This window comes from Balaenoptera musculus, chromosome 19, assembly GCF_009873245.2.
Source record: "Balaenoptera musculus isolate JJ_BM4_2016_0621 chromosome 19, mBalMus1.pri.v3, whole genome shotgun sequence".
NCBI classification, from domain to species: domain Eukaryota; kingdom Metazoa; phylum Chordata; class Mammalia; order Artiodactyla; family Balaenopteridae; genus Balaenoptera; species Balaenoptera musculus.
Genome location: NC_045803.1, coordinates 48,147,616 through 48,172,510, shown reverse-complemented (window position 1 = coordinate 48,172,510; position 24,895 = coordinate 48,147,616). Strand labels below are relative to the sequence as shown.

Here is a 24,895-nt window from a genome sequence, read left to right as displayed (position 1 = left end):
TAATGGAGATAAGGAAGCCAAAGAGAAGGGGCTCTAAAATTCTGCATAAAAATTCACCTCAGGGGCTTCCCTGGTGGCGCAGTGGTTGAGAGTCTGCCTGCCAATGCAGGGGACACAGGTTCAAGCCCTGGTCTGGGAAGATCCCACATGCCACGGAGCAACTGGGCCCGTGAGCCACAACTACTGAGCCTGCGCGTCTGGAGCTTGTGCTCCGCAACAAGAGAGGCCACGATAGTGAGAGGCCTGTGCACCGCGATGAAGAGGGGCCCCTGCTTGCCTCAACTAGAGAAAGCCCTCGTGCAGAAACGAAGACCCAACACAGCCATAAATAAATAAATTTAAAAAAAAATGCAAACCTTTAAAAAAAATAAAAAAAAAATTCACCTCAGATCTTTGACTGGCTCCTAACATGTGCAGGTGGAAGGCAAGCCTCCAGGAGAACTAGCAGAGTATAGCAGTTCTGTTCCGCCAGATAGTTAAGTTACTGGCAGAATAAAACTTTACATTCTTAAAAAAAAAAAAAAAGCCACACAAAAAAACAAAACAAAACTTTACATTCTTTAGAGGGAATTATGCACCGTACAACATGTCCAACACACAAAAATTACTAGACATGCAAAAAAATCAAAAAGCAATTAAAAGACAAAAAACCAAGAAATATTCAAGAACGGACATAGTGATAATTCATGTATTAGAGTTAGCATACAAAGAGTTGAGATTAACTGTACAGTAATATGTTAAAAATATAGAAAAAAAAGATAATGCAGTGAAAATATGGAAATATTTCAACAAAAAACTGGAATCTACAAAAAGAAAGCAAATGGACATTGTAGAACTCCAAAATGTAGTTTTTAACTGAAATTAAAAACTCGTTGTATAGACTTAAGAGTAGACTAGGCGCAGCAGAACATAAGAATTGTGAATTTGAAGACAGGGAAATAGAAAATATTCAAACTGAAGCAAAAGAGAAAAAAATGGGGGGAAAAGAAAAAACATTAACAAGATGTGAAGCATGGCCAAAAAAGTCTAATGCATCATTCCTTAAAATGCTAAAAGGAAAAACAAAAAAGGATAATGTGTAGTCCCAGAAGAAGAGGAAAAAAGAATGGGACAGAAACAATATTTGAAGAAATAATAGCTGAGAATATTCCAAATTTGATAAAAGGCAATGACCACAAATCTAAGAAACTCAGTAAAGCCCATGCAGAATAAATACAAAGAAAATTATACCTGAATACATCACATTCAAACTGCTGAGTGTCAGAGAAAGAGAATATCTTAAAAGAAGCCAGAGGGGGGACTTCCCTGGCGGTCCAGTGGTTAAAACTCTGTGCTTCCACTGCAGGGGGTTGCAGGTTCGATCCCTGGCCAGGGAACTAAGATCCTGCATGCTGCACAGCGTGGCCAAAAGAAAGAAGAAAAAAAAAAGACGCACTTCCTTTAGGGAAGAACAATAAAAATGAAGAATTATTTCTTAACGGAAACCATAGATGTGAGACAGAAATGGAATTCCATGTTTAAAGTACTGAAACAAAAATTAACCCTAGAATTCTATGCCCAGGGAAAATACTTTTCAAAATGAAGGCAAAATAAAGGCATATACAGATAAACAAAAGCTTTAAGAATTCACTGCAGTATACTGATTTCTGCTCTTGGATTGTAGTGAGGTGGTATAATCCTAATTTGAGGTGATTACTACAGTATATAAACTGTAATCCCTAGAGAAACCATTTTCTTAAAAAAAGAAAGATACAAAGGAAAAAAGACACATACAGGACAGATGAAAAACAAATAGCAAGATGACAGACTTAAATCCAACTGTGCGTATAATGAACTTAATTACAGATAAAATAAGTCAAAAGACAGACGGTCAGCCTGGATAAAAACTATGACCCAACTATATGTTATTTAGAGGTAGGAAACACACTATAAATATAAGAACACAAATAGGTTGAAGCAAAAAAAAGGAAAAGATATACCATGAAAATGCTAATCATAAAAAGGTAGATATACAGCCTGTGACTCTAGAGGCAGGGATGCCTGGACAAGATGGCGGAGTAGAAGGACCTGACCTCACCTCCTTTCACGAAAACACCAAAATCACAACTAACTGCTGAACAACCACTGACAAAAAAGGACTGGAACCTACCAAAAAAGATATTCTACTTCCAAAGACAAAGAAGAATCTGCAACGAGACAGCAGGGGGGGCGCATTCCTGATACAATCAAATCCCATAGCTGCCAGGTGGGCGACCCACAAACTGGAAAATATATTCATAAAGATTCTCCCACAGGAGTGAGAGTTCTGAGCCCCATGACAGGCTCCCCAGTCTGGGGGTCTGGATTGGGAGGAGGAGCCCTGAGAGCATGTGGCTTTGAAAGCCAGTGGGGCTTGATTGCTGGAAATCCACAGGACTGGGGGAAGCAGAAATAGCACTCTTGGAGGGCACACACAAGGTCTCGTGTGCACGCCAGGACCTGGGGAAAAAGTAGTGACTTCATAAGAGCCTCAGAGACCTACCTGCTGGTCTTGGAGGGTCTCCTGGGGAGGTGGGGGGCAGCTGTGGCTCACTGCAGGGACAAGGACACTGGTGGTGGAGAAACTGGGGAGTATTCATTGGCATGAGCTGTCTTGGAGGCCACCATTTTGACACCAAGGCCTGGCCCCACCAGATAGCCCAAAGCCTCCAGTGCTGGGACACCACAGGACAAACAACCAACAGGGTGGGAACACAGCCCCATCCATCAGCAGTCAGGTTGCTTAAAGTCTTCTAAACCCACAGCCGCCTATAGATATGTCCCTTGACATGGCCCTGCCCACTAGTGGGAAGGCACCAGACCCTCCCAACAGGAAGCCTGCACAAGCCTCTTAGACCAGCCTCATCCACCAGGGGGCAGACACCAGAAACAAGAGGAGCTACAATCCTGCAGGCTGTGCAATGCAAAAATAGAAAGTTAAAGAAAATAAGATGGCACAGAAGTATGTTCCAGAAGAAGGAACAAGATAAAAAAGAACAACTAAGTGAAGTGGAGACAGGCAATCTACCTGAAAAAGAATTCAGGGTAATGATAGTAAAGATGATCCAAGATATGGGAAAGAGAATTGAGACACAGACTGAAAAGATACAAGAAATGCTTAACAAAGAGCTAGAAAATTTAAAAAACAGAGATGAACAATACAATAAGAGAAATGAAAAACACACTAGAAGGAATCAATAGCAGAATAAACGAGGCGGAAGAACAGATAAGTGACCTTGAAGACGGAATGGTGGAAATCACTGTCAAGGGACACAATAAAAAAAAAATGAAAAAAAATTGAGAACAGTTTAAGACACATCTAGGGACAACATTAAACGCACCAACATTCACATTATAGGGGTTCCAGAAGGAGAGGAGAGAAAGGGCCTAGAAAGTATTTGAAAAGATAATAGCTGAAAACTTCCCTTACATGGGAAAGGAAACAGTCACCCAAGTCTAGGAAGTGCAGAGAGTCCCAGGCAGGATAAACCCAAGGAGGAACATGCCAAGATACATACTAATCGAACTGGCAAAAATTGAAGGCAAAGAGAAAATATTAAAAGCAACAAGGGAAAAGTAACAAATTACATACAAGGGAATCCCCATAAAGTCATCAGCTGATTTTTCAGCTGAAACTCTGCAGCCCAGAAGGGAGTGGCATGATGCATTTAAAGTGATGAAAGGGAAAAACCTACAACCAGGAATACTATACCCAGTAAGGATCTCATTCAGATTCAATGGAGAAATTGAAAGCTTTACAGCAGGCAAAAGCTAAGAGAATTCAGCACCACCAAAAAATCTTTACAACAAATGCTAAAGGAACTTCTCTAGGCGGGAAAGAAAAACCCACACCTAGAAACCAGAAAATTACAAATGGCAAAGCTCACCAGTAAAGGCAAACATAAAGGTAGGAAATCATCCACACAAAAATATGCTATCAAAACCAGCAACGGTGAGAAGAGGAGTACAAATGCAGCGTATTGGGAATATATTTGAAATTAAAAGACCAGCAACTTAAAAACAATTTTGTATACATATAGACTGATACATCAAAATCTCTTGTACCCACAAACCAAAAATCTACAATAGATATACACACACACACAAAAAGAATCCAAACACAACACTAAAAATAGTCACCAACTCACAAGAGAAGAGCACAAAAGAGGAAGGGAAGAAAAAAAACCTAAGAAAACAACCCCAAAACAACAAAAAGGCAATAAGGACATACATATCGGTAATTATCTTAAATTTAAATGAATTAAACGTTCCAACCAAAAGACACAGACTGGCTGAATAGCTACAAAAACAAGACATGTATATATGCTGTCTACAAGAGACCCACTTCAGATCTAGGGACACATACAGAATATAAGTGAGGGGATGGAAAAAGGTATTCCATGCAAATGGAAATCAAAAGAAAGCTGGAGTAGCAATACTTAATATCAGACAAACTAGACTTTAAAATAAAGACTGTTACAAGAGACAAAGAAGAACATACATAATGATCAAGAGATCAATCCAAGAAGAAGATATAACAATTGTAAACACATATGCATCCAACCTAGAAGCACCTCAATATATAAAGCAAATTACTAACAGCCATAAAAGGAGAAATCGACAGTAACACAGTAATAGTGAAGGACTTGAACACCCCACTTACATCAATGGACAGATCACCCAGACAAAATCCATAAGGAAACACAGACCTTAAATGACACATTAGACCACATGGACTTATTGATATTTATAGAGCATTCCATCCAAAAGTAGCAGAATACACTTTCTTCTCAAATGCACATGGAACATTCTCCAGGATAGATCACATGCTGGGAGGCAAAGCGAGCCTCAGTAAATTTAAGAAAATTGAAATCATATCAAATATCTTTTCTGAACACAACACTATGAGATTAGAAATCAACTACAAGAAAAAAACTGTAAAGAACACAAACACGTGGAGGCTAAACAATATGCTACTAAACAACAAATGGATCACTGAAGAAATCAAAGAGGAAATCAAGAAAAACCTAGAGACAAATGAAGACAAAAGCATGACAATCCAAAACCTATGGGACACAGCAAAAGCAGTTCTAAGAAGGAAGTTTACAGCAAAACATTCTTACCTCAAGAAACAAGAGAAATCTCACAAAAACAACCTAACCTTACACCTAAAGCAACTAGAGAAAAAACAACAAACAAAACAGAAAATTAGCAGAAGGAAAGAAATCATAAAGATCAGAGCAAAATAAATGCAATAGAGACAAAGAAAATTAAAGATCAATGAAACTAAAAGCTGTTTCTCTGAAAAGGTAAACAAAATTGATAAACCTTTAGCCAGATTCATCAAGAAAAAAAAGGGAGAGTGCTCAAATCAATAAAATTAGAAATGAAAAAGTTACAACAGACACCACAAAAATACAAAGGATCATAAGAGACTATTGCAAGCAACTATACGCCAATAAAATGGACAACCTAGAAGAAATGGACAAACTCTTAGAAAGGTACAACCTTCAAGACTGAACCAGGAAGAAATACAAAACATGAACAGACCAATCACAAGTACTGAAATTGAAACTGTGATTAAAAAAATTCCAACAAACAAAAGTTCAGAACCAGATGGCTGCACAGGCAAATTCTATCAAACATTAAGAGTTAACATCTATCCTTCTGAAACTCTTCCAAAAAATTGCAGAGGAAGGAACACTCCTAAGCTCATTCTACAAGACCACCATCACTCTGATACCAAAACCAGACAAAGATACCACAAAAAAAGAGAAAACTACAGGCCAATATCACTCATGAACATAGATGCAAAAATTCAACAAAACAGTAGCAAACCAAATCCAACAATACATTAAAAGGATCATGATCAAGTGGATTTATCCCAGGGATGCAAGCATTTTTCAATATCTGCAAATCACCGAATTAACAATCTGAAGAATATGCCACATTAACAACCTGAAGAATAAAAACCACATGATCTCAATAGATGCAGAAAAAGGGACTTCCCTGGTGGTCCAGATGTTAAGACTTTGCCTTCCAATGCAGGGGGTGCAGGTTCAATCCCTGGTTGGGGAGCTAAGATCCTACATGCTTTGTGGCCACAAAACAAAAAACCCCATAAAAAACAGAAGCAATATTATAACAAATTCAATGAAGACTTTAAAAATGGTCCACATTAAAAAAAACAAACAAAAAAACAAAAAAAAATAGATGCAGAAAAAGCTTTTGACAAAATTCAACACCCATTTATGATAAAAATCTCTCCAGAAAATGGGCATAGAGGGAACCTACCTCAACATAATAAAGCCCACATATGACAAACCCACAGCTAACATCATTCTCAACGGTGAAAAACTGAAAGCATTTCCTCTAAGATCAGGAACAAGACAAGGATGTCCACTCTCACCACTATTATTCAACATAGTTTTGGAAGTCCTAGTCCCAGCAATAGGAGAATAAAAAGAAATAAAAGGAATCCACATTGAAAAACAAGAAGTAAAACTGTCACTGTTTGCAGATGACATGATACCATACTTAGAAAATCCTAAAGATGCTACCAGAAAACTTCTAGAGCTCATCAATGAATCTGGTAAAGTTGCAGGATACAAAATTGATACACAGAAATCTATTGCATCACAAAGAGAAATTAAGGAAACAATTCCATTTACCATCTCATCAAAAAGAATAAAATACCTAGGAATAAACCTACCTAAGGAAGCAGAAGACCCGTATTGAGAAAACTATAAGATACTGATGAAAGAAATCAAAGATGACACAGATGGAGAGATATACCATGGTCTTGGAGTGGAAGAATCAATACTGTCAAAATCACCATACTACCTAAAGCAATCTACAGATTCAGTGCAATCCTCATCAAATTACCAATGGCATTTTTTCATAGAAGTAGGAAAAAAATTTTTTTTAATTTGTATGGAAACACAAAAAGACCCAGAATAGCCAAAACAATCTGGAGAAAGAAAAACAGAGCTGGAGGAATCAGGCTCCCTGACTTCAGACTATACTACAAAGCTACAGTAATCAAACCAGTATGGTACTGGCACAAAAACAGAAATATAGATCAATGCATGAGGATACAAAACCCAGAGATAAACCCATGCACCTATGGTCAATTAATCTACGACAAAGGAGGCAAAAACATACAAAGGAGAAAAGACAGTCTCTTCAATAAATGGTGCTGAGAAAACTGGACAGCTACACGTAAAAGAATGACATTAGAACATTCTCTAACACCACACACAAAAACAAACTCAAAATGGATTGAAGAGCTAAATGTAAGGCCAGATACCATAAAACTCTTGGAGGAAAACAGGCAGAACACTCTGATATAAATGGCAGCAGTATCTTTTTTGATCCACCTCCTAGAGGAATGAAAATAAAACAACAATAAACAAATGGGACCTAATTAAAGTTAAAAGCTTTTGCACAGCAAAGGAAACCATAAACAAAATAAAAAGGCAACCCACAGAATGGGAGAAAATATTTGCAAACAAAGCAACCAACAAGGGATTAATCTCCAAAATATACAAACAGCTCATGCAGCTCAAGAGCAAAAAAACAACCCAATCAAAGAATGGGCAGAAGATCTAAATAGACATTTTTCCGAAGAAGACATATAAAATGCCAAAAAGCACATGAAAAAATGCTCAACATTGCTAATTATTAAAGAAATGCAAATCAAATCTACAATGAGGTTATCACCTCAGAACAGTCAGAACGGCCATCATCAAAAAGTCTACAAACAACAAATGCTGGACAGTATGTGGAGAAACGGGAACCCTCCTACACTGCTGGTGGGAATTTTAAATTGGTACTGCCACTATGGAGAACAGCACAAAGGTTCCTTAAAAAACTAAAAATAGAGCTACCACATGACCCAGCAATCCCACTCCTTGGCATATATCCAAAGAAAACCATACTTCGAAAAGATACATGCACCCCAATGTTCACTGCAACACTATTTACAATAGCCAAGACATGGAAGCAACCTAAGTATCCATCAACAGAGAAACTGATAAAGAAGACGTGGTACACACACACACACACACACACACACACACACACACACACACAGAGGAATATTACTCAGCCATAAAAAAGAATGAAATAATGCCATTTGAAGCAACATAGATGGATCCAGAGATTATCATACTAAGTGAAGTAAGTCAGAGAAAGACAAATATATGATACCACACATGTGAAATCTAAAAAAATGATACAAATGAACTTATTTACAAAACAGAAAGACTCACAGACTTAGAAAACAAATTTATGGTTACCAAAGCGGAAAGGTGGGGAAAGGGATAAATTAGGAGGTTGGGATTAACATATACACACTACTCTATAACAGGGGGGCGGAGTCAAGATTGCGGTGTGGGAAGACGCAGAGTTCGCATCTCCCCATAACTAGGGCGCCTGCCAGACACTGGTGGGGGACCTCGATGCCCAAGGAGACGGGAGGAACGCCCAAGCAAACCGGTAGGATGTGGGGGGACTGAGGGGGGAGGAGAAGTGGAGGCCAGACAGGAACAGCGCCCCTGAGGGGTGGCTGAGAGTGGGGGAGGGGTTCCCATGCCTGGAAGGACCCTTGGGGGCTCAGAGCAGGGGGGAGTGCACCCAGCGTTTCCCCTGCCCAATCAGCCGGGGAAGTCTGCCCGGATATCGGGCCAGGTCCTATGCTCTCAGAGGCCCCCTCTGGGCCACGTTGGTCCTAGGGGCAAGGAGGCAGGCCAGGGGAGAACAGGAGAGGCAGGAAGGAGGGGCCCTCCAGGACCAGAGGAGCGGGAGAGGAGTGGAAGGCATTGGCCCCACCCGCTCTGGCCCGGGAAGCCTGCTGAGCTCCCATGCCGGGTCCCCCAACCTCCAAAGCCCCCTCCAGGCCCCGTGGGTCCTGGGGGCATAGAAAGGAAGCTGGGGGAGAACAGGAGGTTGAGGGGAGAACGCAGGTGGGAGAGGCCCTCCAGGACCAGAGGAGCAGGAGAAGAGTGGAAAGCGTAGACCCGCCCACTCAGGCCCAGGAAGCCTGCTAGGCTCCCAGGTGGGGTCCCCTGCTCTCTGAGATGAGAGGCATGCCTTGGCCCCTTCTGTTCCGTTGAGCTTAAGCTCCACCTCCAACACCGCCCAGGGCCTTTTCCAGCCCTGTAGGTCCTAACCATAGGCCCCGCCTACCACACAAACCCCGCCCCTGCTTAGGCCCCGCCCTCCACAGCCAAGGCCTTTTCCACTTTTTTTTTTCTTCTCCTCTTTTTTTTTTTAAATGCCTCCTCTGGGCTTCAACCTTTTTTTTTTTTTTTTTTTTAAAGGTAGATTCCTATTTTTTTTTTTTAATTTTATTTATTTATTTATTTACTTATGGCTGTGTTGGGTCTTCGTTTCTGTGCGAGGGCTTTCTCCAGTTGTGGCAAGCGGGGGCCACTCTTCATCGCGGTGCATGGGCCTCTCGCTATCGCGGCCTCTCTTGTTGCGGAGCACAGGCTCCAGACGCGCAGGCTCAGCAATTGTGGCTCACGGGCCTAGTTGCTCCGTGGCATGTGGGATCTTCCCGGACCAGGGCTCGAACCCGTGTCCCCTGCATTGGCAGGCAGATTCTCAACCGCTGTGCCACCAGGGAAGCCCTCTTCTCCTCTTTTTTACTATTGTGGTTCTGTTTTACCTTCTGGTTGTTGTTTCATCTATATTTTTATTTTTATGTTCTTTCTAACATATCTGTTAGTTTCCTAGTCTAATTTTACTTTTTAACTCTTTGTTATTGTTCTTTTCTTTTTTTTTCCACCATGCACGGCTTGCGGGATCTTGGTTCATTAGCTGGGGGTTGGGCCGAAGCTCCTGCAGCAGGAGCTCTGAGTCTGAACCACTGGACTGACAGAGAATGTCAGACCCCAAGGAATATTCATCGAAGTCGCCCGGAGGTCATCATATCGGCACCAAGACCCAGCTTTACCCAACAGCCTACAAACTATAGTGTTGGAAGCTTCAGGCCAAACAAGCAGTAAGACGGGAACACAATCCCACCAATCAAAAAAAAAAAAGAGACAGCAAAAAAATATGTCACAGATGAAGCAAGGTAAAAACCTACAAGATCAAATAAATGAACAGGAAATAGGCAATCTACCTGAAAAAGAAATCAGAGTAATGAAAGTAAAGATGATCCAGAATCTCAGAAATAGAATGGAGGCACGGACTGAGAAAATAGAAGAAACGTTTAACAAAGATCTAGAAGAACTAAAGAACAAACAAACAAACAAACAAAGATAGACAACACAATAACTGAAATGAAAACTACACTAGAAGGAATCCATAACAAGATCACATAGTCATTATACACTCTACTGTTTACCTTGTATTTCTCATTTATTCTCAATGCTATGAAAATTTTACATATTTATCACCACTGGTTGTGATGTAGCTATCTCTTCATTATGGCTGTTTGAAGTTCAATCTCCAGGTGATTCTTCAGGAAGGCCTCAGGCTTTCTCTGAATTATTAAATGCTAATCACAGTTTAAAAAAAAAAAAAAAGAAGGAATCAATAATAGAATAAAAGAGGCAGAAGAAAAAGTAAGTGAGCCAGAAGACAAAATGGTGGGAATAATTGCCAAGGAGCAGAATAAAGAAAAAAGAATGAAAATAACTGAAGACAATCTCAGACACCTCAGGGACAACACTAAACGCACCAACATTCGAATTACAGGGGTCCCAGAAGAAGAAGAGAAAAAGAAAGGGTCTGAGAAAATATGTGAAGAGATTATAGTGGAAAACTTCTCTAATATGGGAAAGGAAATAGTCACCGAAGTCCAGGAAGCACAGAGAGTCCCATACAGGACAAACCCTAGGAGAAACACACCAAGACACATTAATCAAACTAACAAAATTTAATTCAAAGAAAAAATATTAAAAGCAGCAAGGGAAAAACAAAAAATAACATACAAAGGAATCCCCATAAGGCTATCAGCTGATTTTTCAGCAGAAACTCTGCAGGCCAGAAGGGATAGTAGAATATACTTAAAGTGATGAAAGAAAAAACCTACAACCAAGTTACTCCACCCAGCAAGAATCTCATTCAGATTAGACAGAGATCAAAAGCTTTTCAGACAAGCAAAAGTTAAAGGAATTCAGCACCACCAAACAGCTTTACAACAAATGCTAAAGAAACTTCTCTAGGCGGGAAAAACAAGAGAAAAAGACCCACAAAAACAAACCCCCCAAAACACTTAAGAAAATGGTAATAGGAAAATACATATTGATAATAACCTTGAATGTAAATGGATTAAATGCCCCAACCAGAAGACACAGACTGGCTGAATACATACAAAAACAAGACCGATATATATGCTGTCTACAAGAGACCCACTTCAGACCTAGGGAAACATACAGACTGAAAGTGAAGGGATGGAAAAAGATATCCCATGCAAATGGAAATAAAAAGAAAGCTGGAGTAGCAATAGTCGTATCAGATAAAAGAGACTTTAAAACAAAGACTATTACAAGAGACAAAGGACACTACATAATGATCAAGGGATCAATCCAAGAAGAAGATATAACAATTATAAATGTTTATGTACCCAACATAGGAGCATCTCAATACATAAGGAAAATGTTAACAACCATAAAAGGGAAAATCGACAGTAATACAATAATAGTAGTGGACTTTAACACCCCACTTATAACAATAGACAGATCATCCAAACAGAAAATAAATTAGGAAACACAAGCTTTAAATGACACAATAGATGAGATAGATTTAATTGATATTTATAGAACATTCCACCCAAAAGTGGCAGAATACACTTTTCCTCAAGTGAACAAGGAACAGCTCCAGGATAGATCACATCTTGGGTCACAAATCAAGGCTTGGAAAATTTAAGAAAATTGAAATCGTATCAAGCATCTTTTCTGACCACAATGCTATGAGATTGGAAATCAATTACCAGAAAAAAACTGTAAAAACCACAAATACATGGAGGCTAAACAGTGTGCTACTATATAACCAAGAGATCATTGAAGAAATCAAAGAAAAAATTAAAAAATACACAGAAACAAATAACAATGAAAACACAATGACCCAAAACCTATGGGACACAGCAAAAGCAGTTGTAAGAAGGAAGTTTATAGCAATTCAATCTCAGCTCAAGAAACAAGAAAAATCTCAAATAAATAATCTGACCCTACACTTAAAACAACTAGAGAAAGAAGAACAAAGAAAACCTCAAGTCAGTAGAAGGAAAGAAATCATAAAGATCAGAGCAGAAATTAATGAAACAGAAACACAGAAAACAATAGCAAAGATCAATAAAACTAAAAGCTGGTTCTTTGAGAAGATAAACAAAATTGATAAACCCTTAGCCAGACCCGCCAAGAAAAAAAGGGAGAGGATGCAAATCAATAAAATTAGAAATGAAAAAGGAGAAATCACAACTGACACCACAGAAATACAAAGGATTGTAAGAGACACTACAAACAGCTATATGCCAATAAAATGGACAACCACAAAGAAATGGACAAATTCTTGGAGAGGTACAATTTTCCAAGACTGAACCGGGAAGAATTAGAAAATATACACAAACCTACCACAAGTAATGAAATTGAAACCATAATTTAAAAATTTCCAACAAACAAAAGTCCAGGACCAGATGGCTTCACAGACGATTTCTATCAAACATTTAGAGAAGAGCTAACACCAATCCTTCTCATACTCTTCCAAAAAATTGCAGAGGGAAGAACACTCCCAAATTCATTCTACAAAGCCACCTTTACACTGATATCAAAACCAGAAAAAGGTATCACAAAAAAAAGAAAACTATAGACCAATATCACTGATGAACATAGATGCAAAAATCCTGAAGAAAACACTAGCAAACAGAATCCAACAACATATTAAAAGGATCATACACCATGATCAAATGGGTTTTATCCCAGGGATGCAAGGATTCTACAATATACAGAAATCAATCAATATGATATGCCATACTAACAAATTAAGGAATAAAAACCATAGTATCATCTCAATAGATGCAGAAAAAGCTTTTCACAAAATTCAACACCCATTTATAATAAAAACTCTCCAGAAAATGGGCAGAGAGCAAACCTACCTCAACATAATAAGAGCCATATATGACAAACCCACAGCAAACATCATACTCAATGTGAAAAACTGAAAGCATTTCCACTAAGATCAGGAACAAGACAAGGATGTCCGCTCTCACCACTCTTATTCAACATAGTTTTGGAAGTCATAGCCACGGCAATCAGAGAAGAAGAAGAAATAAAAGGAATACAAATTGGAAAAGAAAAAGTAAAACTGTCACTGTTTGCAGATGACATGATACTATACACAGGAAATCCTAAAGATGCTACCAGAAAATTACTAGAACTAATCAATGAATTTGGTAAGGATACAAAATTAATGCACAGAATTCTCTGGCATTCCTATACACTAACATTGAAAAATCAGAAAAAGAAATTAAGGAAAAACTCCCTTTTACCACTGCAACAAAAAGAATAAAATACCTAGTGATAAACCTGTCTAAGGAGGTGAAAGACTTGTACTTTGAAAACTGTAAAACACTGATGAAAGAAACCAAAGATGACATAAACAGATGGAGAAATATACCATGTTCTTGGATTGGAAGAATCAATATTGTGAAAATGACTACACTACCCAAAGCAATCTACAGATTCAATGCAATCCCTATCAAACTACCAATGACATTCTTCACAGAATTAGAACAAAAAATCTTACAATTCGTATGGAAACACAAAAGACCCTGAATAGCTAAAGCAATCTTGAGAAAGAAAAACGGAGCTGGAGGAATCAGGCTCCCCAACTTCAAACTATACTACAAAGCTATAGTAATCAAGACAGTATGGTACTGGCACAAAAACAGAAATATAGATCAATGGTACAGGATAGAATGCCCAGCGATAAACCCACTCACATATAGTCACCTAATTTATGACAAAGGAGGCAAAAACATACAATGGAGAAAAGACAGCCCCTTCAATAAGTGGTGCTGGGAAAACTGGACAGCTACATGTAAAAGAATGAAATTAGAACACTACCTAACACCATACACAAAAATAAACTCAAAATGGATTAAAGACCTAAATGTAAGACCAGACACTATAAAACTCTTAGAGAAAAACATAGGAAAAACACTTTTTGACATAAACCACAGCAAGATCTTTTTTGACCCACCTCCTGGAGTAATACAAATAAAAACAAAAATAAACAAATGAGGCCTAATTAAACTTAAAGCCTTTTGCACAGCAAAGAAAACCATAAACAAGATGAAAGACAACCTTCAGAATGGGAGAAAATATCTGCAAGTGAAACAATAGACAGAGGATTAATCTCTAAAATATACAAACCGCTCATGCAGCTCAATATCAAAAAACAAACAACCCAATTAAAAAAGGGGCAGAAGAGCTAAATAGACATTTCACCAAAGAAGACATAGAGATGGCCAAGAGGCACATGAAAAGATGGTCAACATCACTAATTATTAGAGAAATGCAATTAAAACTACAATGAGGTATCACCTCACACCGGTCAGAATGGCCATTATCAAAAAATCTAGACACAGTAAATGCTGGAAAGGGTGTGGTGAAAAGGGAACCCTGCTGCACTGTTCGTGAGAATGTAAATTGATACAACTACTAGGGAGAAGAGTATGGAGTTCCTTCAAAAACTAAAAATTGAACAACCATATGACCCAGCTATCGCACTACAGGGTATATACCCTGAGAAAACCATAATTCAAAAAGAGACTTGTACCACAATGTTTACTGCAGCACTATTTACATTAGCCAGGACATGGAAGCAACCTAAATGTCCATCAACAAATGAATGGATAAAGAGGATGTGGTACATATACACAATGGAATATTACTCAGCCATAAAAAGAAACGAAATTGAGTTACTTGTAGTGAGGTGGATAGACCTAGAGTCTGTCATACAGAGTGAAGTAAGTCAGAAAAAGAAAAACAAATACCATATGCTAACGCATATATATGGAATCTAAAATAAAAAAATGGTACTGATGAACCTAGTGGCAGGGCAGGAATAAATATAGACACAGAGAATGGAGTTGAGGACACGGGGAGGGGAGAGGGAAGCTAGGGCGAAATGAGAGCAGCATCAACATATATACACTACCAGATGTGAAACAGATAGCTACTGGGAAGCAGCCGCATAGCACAGGGAGATCAGCTCAGTGCTGTGTGACGACCTAGAGGGGTGGGATAGGGAGGGTGGGAGGGAGGCTCAAGAGGGAGGGGATATGGGGATATATGTATGCATATGGCAGATAAACTTCGTTGTACAACAGAAACTAACACGGTATTGTGAAGCACTTATACTCCAATAAGGATGTATTTTTAAAAAGTAAACAAAATAAAATAAAGTAGATAATCAGGGACTTCCCTGGTGGTCCAGTGGGTAAGACTCCACGCTCCCAATGCAGGGGGCCTGGGTTCGATCCCTGGTCAGGGAACTAGATCCCACATGCATGCTACAACTAAGAAGTCCGCGTGCCGCAACTAAAGATCCTGTGTGCCGCAACGAAGATCCTGCATGCCGCAACTAAGACCTGGCACAACCAAAATAGAAAAATAAATAAATAAATTAAAAAAAAAAAAGATAATCAACAAGGATCTACTGTATAGCACAGGGTACTCTAATAACCTATATGGGAATAGAATCTGAAAAAGAATAGATATATGTATGTTTAACTAAATCAATTTGCTGTACACCTGAAACTAACACAACATTGTAAGTCAAATATACTCCAATATAAAATAAAAATTAAAAAAAAAAAAAGGTAGGTATGGCTATATTTAAATCAGACAAGGGATATGACCAGAGATAAAGAGGGACATCCCAAAATGATAGAACAGTAAATCCATCTGGAAGATAGAAAAATCGTAAGTGTGCATGCACTCAATAAAGGTACAAGAACTCAATACAGCTTCAAATTACATCAAGCAAAAACTGACAGAACTAAAGTTAAGAATGGACAAATCCATCTTCATATTATCTATCAACCAAGTATCAGATCAGAATGAAGACATTTTCAGAAAAGCAAAGTTTAAAAAAATATATTTCTCACATACCCTTTCTCAAGAAGCTACTGAAGAATCTACTCCAATAAAATAGTAATTCAAAAAAGACAAAGACAGGGGAAAAGGCAAACAAAAGATCAATAGGAAAGGTGAAGGAAATCCCTAGGAGGAGTTTGAAGGAGACTGCAGGATGGTAGTGATTCTCCATCAATACTAAATTGTTTGTCATACAGATTGGAATAGTGTGATTCAAAAGCAGGTATTCTGAGGGCTGTCATAAGATGCCTAGTGATATTGTATCACCTTGTTAACCTGAGGGCAGAATACCTTGGTGATCCTGGCCCAGCTTCTTATCTGTTGGGGTTGGTTTAACTCTGGTTTGACTTGTCTTGAACAAGTCCTGATGACATCTATCTCTCCCCTCCACACCAGGCTGCCTTGGATCACATGAGGACACTCATTTCATCTCACAGAAGTACTCTGCTTTGATCTACTCCTGAGAGTTGGCCATTGACTAGTGAGCTAAGAAGCAGAGAACACTGAGCAGCCCACTCACTCTAATTATATTCTTGTCAGACATTCAATACCTGATTCACACTCTGACCCTGCCAGATGGTCCAACCATGTGAGCCCTATGTTTTCCTATGTTTTTCATGACTTTGCCAATGACTTCTCCAAATGAGATTTTTGTAAACTCTCAGAAAAACTGAAGCCAGACTATGACTCAGAGATTCTATTCAGCTCATCTCCTAGGAGCCTTTATCCAATAGTAGCAGAATTTCTACACACAATTAGATTTGTGCTTGCTTGATAAGTTTTGCCACATTGCTCCCCAGTAAGTCTGTACCATTTTTTACTACCACAAACAATGCACGAGTGGTTTCACCTCTCTATAGCTAACACTGGCTAATATATCTTGAAAAAACAATGATAAAAATCTTAAGTCTTGATAAAGGAAACATGGGTACATAAAAGGACATCTTTTAGACTGTATACATCTAGAAAAAGAAAAAAAAACCTCTACCAATCAGACAAAAAATTATGCAATATAAATCGCAGTTATAGTTTTTCAAAACTGAATTTTGTATTGATTAGGGATATATACATACATGGTAAAATCTTCGAGGAAAGCAAGGGAATAAATAACGAAAGTGTCAAGATAGTGGCTACCTACTAGCAGGATTCAATCAGAGAATGTATCATAAAGAACAGATAGGGACTTCCCTGGTGGCGCAGTGGTTAAGACTTCACTCTTCCAATATGCAGGGGGCCCGGGTTCGATCCCTGGTCAGGGAACTAAATCCCACATGCATGCCGCAACTAAGGAGCTGGTGAGCCGCAACTAAGGAGCCCACCTGCTACAACTAAGGAGCCCGCAACTAAGGCCCAGCGCAACCAAATAAATAAATAAATATTTTTTAAAAAGAACAGATAATGTTCTATTTCTTAATGTGAGTGCCCATTTATTATTATTCTTTAATGTATACATATTTTTATACATGTTATAACATGTATAAAGAGTATTATAATGCTTTATACACTCATCTGTATACATATTACATTACACAATAAAAAAAATCAGAAAAAAATGAGGAAACTCTATGCTCTGATATGGAAAGAATTTAAAAATATGTTATTGAGTGATAAAAACACACATAATCAAGAGAATGAAAAGACAAAGACATCTTTGCAACACACATACCTGATAAAGGATTGATATCCGAAATATATAAAGAACTCTCAAAACTCAACAATATGAAAACAAACAACCTGATTTAAAAATGGGCCAAAGTGCAGCCAGTATGGAAAACAGTATGGAGGTCCCTCAGAAAACTAAAAATAGGGGCTTCCCTGGTGGTGCAGTGGTTGAGAATCTGCCTGCTAATGCAGGGGACACAGGTTTGAGCCCTGGTCTGGGAAGATCCCACATGCCGCGGAGCAACTAGGCCTATGAGCCACAACTACTGAGCCTGCACATCTGGAGCCTGTGCTCCGCAAGAAGAGAGGCCACGATAGTGAGAGGCCCGCACACCGTGATGAGGAGTGGCCCCCGCTTGCTGCAACTAGAGAAAGCCCTAGCACAGAAATGAAGACCCAACATAGCAATCAATCAATCAATCAATAAATCTTAAAAAAAAAAAAAAGAAAACTAAAAATAGAAATACCATATGATCCAGCAATCCCACTCCTGGGCATATATCAGCAGACAAAACTATAATTCAAAAAGATACATGCACCTCTATGTTCACAGCAGCACTATTCACAATAGCTAAGACACGGAAGCAACCTAAATGTCCATCGACAGAGGAATGGATAAAGATATGGTACATATATACAATGGAATACTATTCAGCCATAAAAAAGAACGAAAAAATGCCATTTGCAGCAACATGGATGGACCTAGAGATTATCATACTAAGTGAAATAACTCAAACAGAGAAAGACAAGTATCATATGATATCACTTATATGTGGAATCTAAGATATGACACAAATGAACCTTTCTGTGAAACAGAAACAGAATCACGGGTTGGGGGAGAGATGGAGTGGAAGGTTGGGGTTAGCAGATGTAAGCTATTATATAAACAACAAGGTCCTACTGTAGAGCACAGGAAACTGTATTCAATATCCTATGATAAACCATAATGGAAAAGAATATTTTAAAAAAACAATGTATTAAAAAAAAAAAAAAAAAAACAATGTATATATAACTGAATTACTCTGCTGTACAGCAGAAATTAACACAATATTGTAAATCAACTATACTTCAATAAAATAAATTTTAAAAAAGGGCCAAAAACCTTAACAGACACCTCACTAAAGAAGATATACAGGTGGCAAATAAACACATGTAAAGATACTCAACATCATGTCATATCATCAGAGAATTCTAAATTACAACAACAATAAAACACTGTTAAACGCCTATTAAAGTGGCCAAAGTTCGGGACTTCCCTGGTGGTCCAGTGGGTAAGACTCCACACTCACAATGCAGGGGGCCCAGGTTTGATCCCCAGTTGGGGAACTAGATCCCGCATGCATGCCGCAACTAAGAAGCCTGCATGTCACAACTAAGACCCGGCGCAGCCTAAATAAATAAATAAATAATAAATAAATGAATATAAAATAATTTTTTAAAAAAGTGGCCAAAGTTCACAACATTGACAACACCAAATGCTGACGAGGATGTGGAGCAACAGGAACTCTCACTCACTGCTGGTGGGAATGCAAATATTACAGCTACTCTGGCAGACAGTATGGCAGTTTCTCACAAAACTACACATATTCTTGCTGTACACACTGGCATTTGTGTTCCTTAGCATTTACCCAAATGATTAACTTATATCCACACAAAACACTGCACAGAGATGTTTATAGTAGCTTAATTCATAATTGTCAAAACTTGGAAGCAACCAAGATGTCCTTCAATTGCTGAATGGGTAAATAAATGGTAGTACATCCAGACAATGGAATATTATTCAGTGATAAAAAGAAATGAGCTATCAAGCCATGAAAAGACATGGAGGAACTTTAAATGTGTATTACTAAGTGAAAGAAACCAATTTGAAAAGGCTACATACTGACTGATTCCAACTGTATGATGTTCTAGAAAAGGCAAAACTAGGGAGACCGTTAAAAAAAAAAAAATCAGTGGTTTCCAGGTGCTCAAGGAAAGGGGGGGAGGGATGAATAGATGGAGCACAGGGGATTTTGTGGGCAGTGAAACTATTCTGTAAGATACGATAATGGTGGATACACGTCATTATGTATTTGTCAAAATGCACAGAATGCAGAACACCAAAAGCAAATCCTAGTGTAAACAATGGACTTTACTTAAAGTATCAATATTGGCTCATCAACTGTAACAGGTATACCACATTAATGCAAGACGTTAGTAACAGGGGAAACTGTGCAGAGGGAGAAAAGGAGTATATGGAAACTCTGTACTTTTCACTTAAATTTTCCATAAGCCCAAAACTGCTCTAAAAAATTAAGTCTATTCATTAAAAGTAAAAAAAAACACATATAAACAGAACAGTATGATTAATATGCTATCTTATAATAACCTGTACTTATACTTGTGTAAATATGTACAAATACATTCTGCAATGCCATTCAAGAAAGTAATGACAATGGAACTCATGGAAGTTAGGGGGAGAATTTAAATACACATCTGGATATTTAGTGAGTTCTCTAGCATCATGCTAATCTGACCAGAAAAATAAAATACACACTATAGTACCCTGAAGAATGCTATATGAAATAACCAAAGACAAAATAATAACCTGTTTAATTTTTTTTTCTGGGGATGCTGTTCAAAACACCATCTATATGAAGGTCCATAAAATTTATTCAGACCTAATACTAGAGAACCAAGGAAATGGTATTCATAATCAATGCAAGACACTTAATTAACTTGATTTACTTTTTGGCTGCTGGTATATATTATTCTTACTATGTTTTCCTGAGTTTTACTCATTCATACCTTTCCATTTCATTTTCTAGGTCCTTATAAACTTCCTCAAATGTACAGAAAAATAAAATTGGGAAAAAACAAACAACTCACCTGGGATTTGTTCATTTTCTGCAGCTTTTGGGTAAAGGCAGAGAACTATGAAGGCAGAACTGAAATAGAGGAAAAAGAAAGATATTGTTATTAAAGATCTGACCTGCCTCAGAACTTCTAAAATGACTTGTTTGGAAATCCTTACACATCACCTGAGAAAATACCACCTCCTGAGCTAGTCCTTTTGCCTGTTCAGAAGGGGCAAAAAGGATCATGCTGGCAGCACTCACTTTCAATCAAACACTATGAAATATCCGAAAAGGTAAGACTAAGACAACCCACTATCAACTGACAAAACAGTCAAAAGAAACCATAACTGATTAAATTATCGGACAGGGAATTTAAAACTATGATTCATATATTAAAGCTTTAAAGGAAAAGATTTACAAAATGAATGAACAGAGAATTTCAAGAGATGGAAACTTCAAGAAAAAAATGGAAATGCTAAGAAAAGCACAGTAACAGAGTTGAAAGAATACCTTCAATAGGTACTACAACAGAGTTGAGGAAATTTTCAGTAAATCTGAAGATAGGTCAAAAGAAATTACCCAAACTGAGACACAAAGAGAAAGCCAAGGGGGAAAAAAAAGGACAGAGAATCCAAGGGCTGTAATACAATATCAAATGGCCTAACAAAAATGTATTGGGATCCCAGGGACTTTCCTGGTGGTCCAGTAGTAAAGAATCTGCCTCCCAATGCAGGGAACGCGGGTTTGATCCCTGGTTGGGGAGCTAAGATCCCACATGCCGCGGGGCAATTAAGCCCTTGCAACACAACTACTGAGCTCACGAGCCTCAACTAGAGAGCCCGCATGCCGCAAACTACACAGCCCACGCACCACAACTAGAGGGAGAAAAACCCACATGCCACAACTAGAGAGAAGCCCATGTGCTGCAACGAAGTGCCCGCGTGCCGCAACGAAAGATCCCGCATGCTGCAACTAAGACCTGACGTAGCCAAAAATAAATAAAATAAAATAAATAAATAATAAATCTTTAAAAAAATGTATTGGGATCCCAAAAGAAGAGAAAATGGGACAGAAGAAGTATTGACGACATAATGACCAAGGATTTTCCAAAAATAATGAATGATATCAAACCACAGATCCAAGAAACTCAAGATAATTTATCCAAAAAGCATAAATATCAAAAAACAAAATAAAATGGACACACCTGGACATACCATATTCAAACCAATGGAAACCAAAGTTAGAGAGAAATTCTCGAAAGCAGCCAGAAAAAAAACCTGACACGTTACATACAGACATACCTCATTTTATTGCTCGTCATAGATTGCCTTTTTTTTTAAAAAACAAATTGAAGGTTTGTGGTAACTCTGCATTGTCAGATGATGGTCAGCATTTTTTAGTAATAAAGTACTTTTAAATTAAGGTATGCACATTGTTTTTTAGACAATGATATTGCACACTTAACAGACTGCAGTATAAGGTAAACATGAATTTTACATGCACTGAGAAACCAAAATATTCATGTGACTTGCTTTATTGCAGTGATCTGGAACTGAACTAAAGAATCACAGAGAATTTCTCATCAGAAACTATACAAGCTGGAAGACAATGCAGTGACATCTTTAAAGTGCTTTAAAAAAGAAAAAAAAAAACTACCAATCCAGTATTCTATACCCAGCAAATACATCTTTCAAAAAATAAAAGTGAAAATAAAAACCTTTTCAAACAAACAAAAACAGAAAATTCATTACCAGTAGACCTGTACTACAAGAAATATTTAAAGAAGTTCTTCAGGTAGAAGGAATATGATAACAGACAGAAATGTGGATCTACACAAAGAAATAAAGATCTCTGGGAATGGTTAAAATGAAGAGAAATATAAAAGACATTTTCTTCTTACTTTTAATCAATCTAAAAGATACTTGACTGTCTAAAGCAAAAAGAGTAGAAAAGTTTTGTGAACTTATAGCATATGTAAAAGTAAAATATATGACGATAATAGCACATAGATGAGATGATGAAATTGTTGATGGCAGTATGTTGTTTTAAGGATCTTACATTACACACAAAGCAGTAGACTATATTTAAAGGTTCACTGTGACTCACTCAAAAAGTTTATTTAAACCTTAGGGCAACCACAAAAAAATTTAAAGAGGTATAAACAATAACCAAATAGTGGAGAAAAATATGGAATCATGAAAAACTACCACTAAATCCAAAAGCAGTCAGAAAAAGAGGAAAATAGGAACAAAGACCAGATGGGCCAAGTAGAAAAAAACTAGCAAGATGGTAGATTTTAACCCAACCATGTCAATAATTCATTGCACAAACACACCAATTAAATGACAAAGGTTGCCAAACTGGATAAAAAAGACCAAACTACATGCTGTCTAAAAGCAATGTGTTTGGGACTTCCCTGGTGGCACAGTAAGAATCTGCCTGCCACTGCAGGGGACACAGGTTCGATCCCTGGTCCGGGAAGATCCCACACGTCCCGGAGCAACTAAGCCCGTGTGCCACAACTACTGAGCCTGTGCTCTAGAGTCCACGCACCACAACTACTGAGCCCACATGCCACAACTACTGAAGCCCACATGCCTAGAGCCCGTGCTCTGCAACAAGAGAAGCCACCGCAATGAGAAGGCCACACACTGCAATGAAGAGTAGCCCTTGCTTGCTGCAACTAGAGAAAGCCCGCACGCAGCAATGAAGACCCAACACAGCCAAAAATAAATAAAAATTTTAAAAATAAATAAAAGCAATGTGTTTTAAATATAAAAACATAGTGACAAAATAAAATTTTAAGGCAGAACAAGAAATTTAAACATAAAATTCTGTCCTTTGGGCCTCCTCCCTCTCTGTTTAGTGTGCAACGTCCAGCCACATTACACATTAACCAGACCTCCTCAAAGATGGGAATGCCTACTCAACCATAAAGATCTTTTTTTCTTTCTTCTGATGCTAGCAATGTAACTTCTTAAAAGATTAACATTCTTTCTCAACCCTGTAAGGGTGTCATGATGACTTGCTGCTTGCTTTGTATGTGCTTACCTGGACTACTGTATATTGGTGAACTTTATGTCAGTATGTCATTTTGATGTATGATCCTTTGTCTCAAAAAATGTATATGACTATGCCTTCAACTTCTAACAGGCAGGACAGTTCTCAGAGCTTCTTAGAGTCTGTCTCCTGGGTTACAATCCTCAGGTTGGCTCAAATAAAATTCTCTTCCTTCTTGATTGTTAACTTAATTTTCAATAATAGCTAGATCAAAAGTAAAAGGATAAAAAAAGATATTCCTTGGGACTTCCCTGGCAGTCCAGGGGTTAAGACTCCATGCTTCCAATGCAGGGGGCACAGGTTTGATCCCTGGTTGGGGAACTAAGATCCTGCATGCCACAAGGCACAGCCAAAATAAGAAGAAGAAATAAAAAATAAAAAATGATACTCCTTGCACACACTAATCAAAAGAAAGTTGGACTAATTAATATCAAGCTAAGTAGACTTAATAAGAAATATTACCAGGGATAAAGTGTGATATTACATGTCTCTGTGATAAATGACACATGATAAATGTATCAAATCACCAGAACACATAACAATCCTAAATGTATATGCACAAAAGAACTTCAAAATACAAGAAGCAAAAGTTGATAAAACTGAAAGAATAAATAGATAAACCACAATTATAGCTCGAGACTTCAATATCCTTTTCTCAGTAGGTGACAACAGAGGTAGATAAAAAACCAGTAAGGATACAGAAGAACTCAACCACACTATCAACCACCCTGACCCATTTAGTATTGACAGAAAACTCTACCACCAACACAGCACAATAGTCATTAAAGTACATAAAAAACATTCCCAGGGACTTCCCTGGTGGTCCAGTGGTTAAGGCTCCACACTCCCAATGCAGGGAGCCCAGGTTCAATTCCTGGTCAGGGAACTAGACCCTGCACGGCACGAGAAAGAGCCCACATGCCGCAACTAAAAAGATCCTGCATGCAGCAATGAAGACTCGGCACAGCCAAATAAATATTTTTTAAAAATCCCCAAGGTAGATCATTTCCTTAGCCATGAAACAAATCTCAAGTTTTAAAGAACTGAAATACACAACAAAGTATATTCTTTGACCAAAACAGAATTAAACTAGAAATCAATAATAGAAAGAGATGTAGAAAATCCCCTAATGTTTGGAAATTAAATAACAAATTTCTAAATAACCAATGGGTGAAAAAGGAAGTCACAAGGGAAGTTTAAAAA

General features: G+C 38.1%; 1 protein-coding gene across 2 annotated transcripts in view; it reads right to left on the bottom strand.

The window, feature by feature from the left end:
* ZFP1 (ZFP1 zinc finger protein) overlaps positions 1-24,895 on the bottom strand; it is a 62,489-nt gene that overhangs the window by 11,876 nt on the left and 25,718 nt on the right. For both annotated transcript variants that reach the window (XM_036834483.1, XM_036834482.1), the window contains exon 2: positions 20,664-20,722. In XM_036834483.1, the coding sequence (XP_036690378.1) occupies positions 20,664-20,678 (15 nt within the window). In that variant the 5' untranslated portion in view covers positions 20,679-20,722. The remainder of the gene's footprint in view (positions 1-20,663; positions 20,723-24,895) is intronic.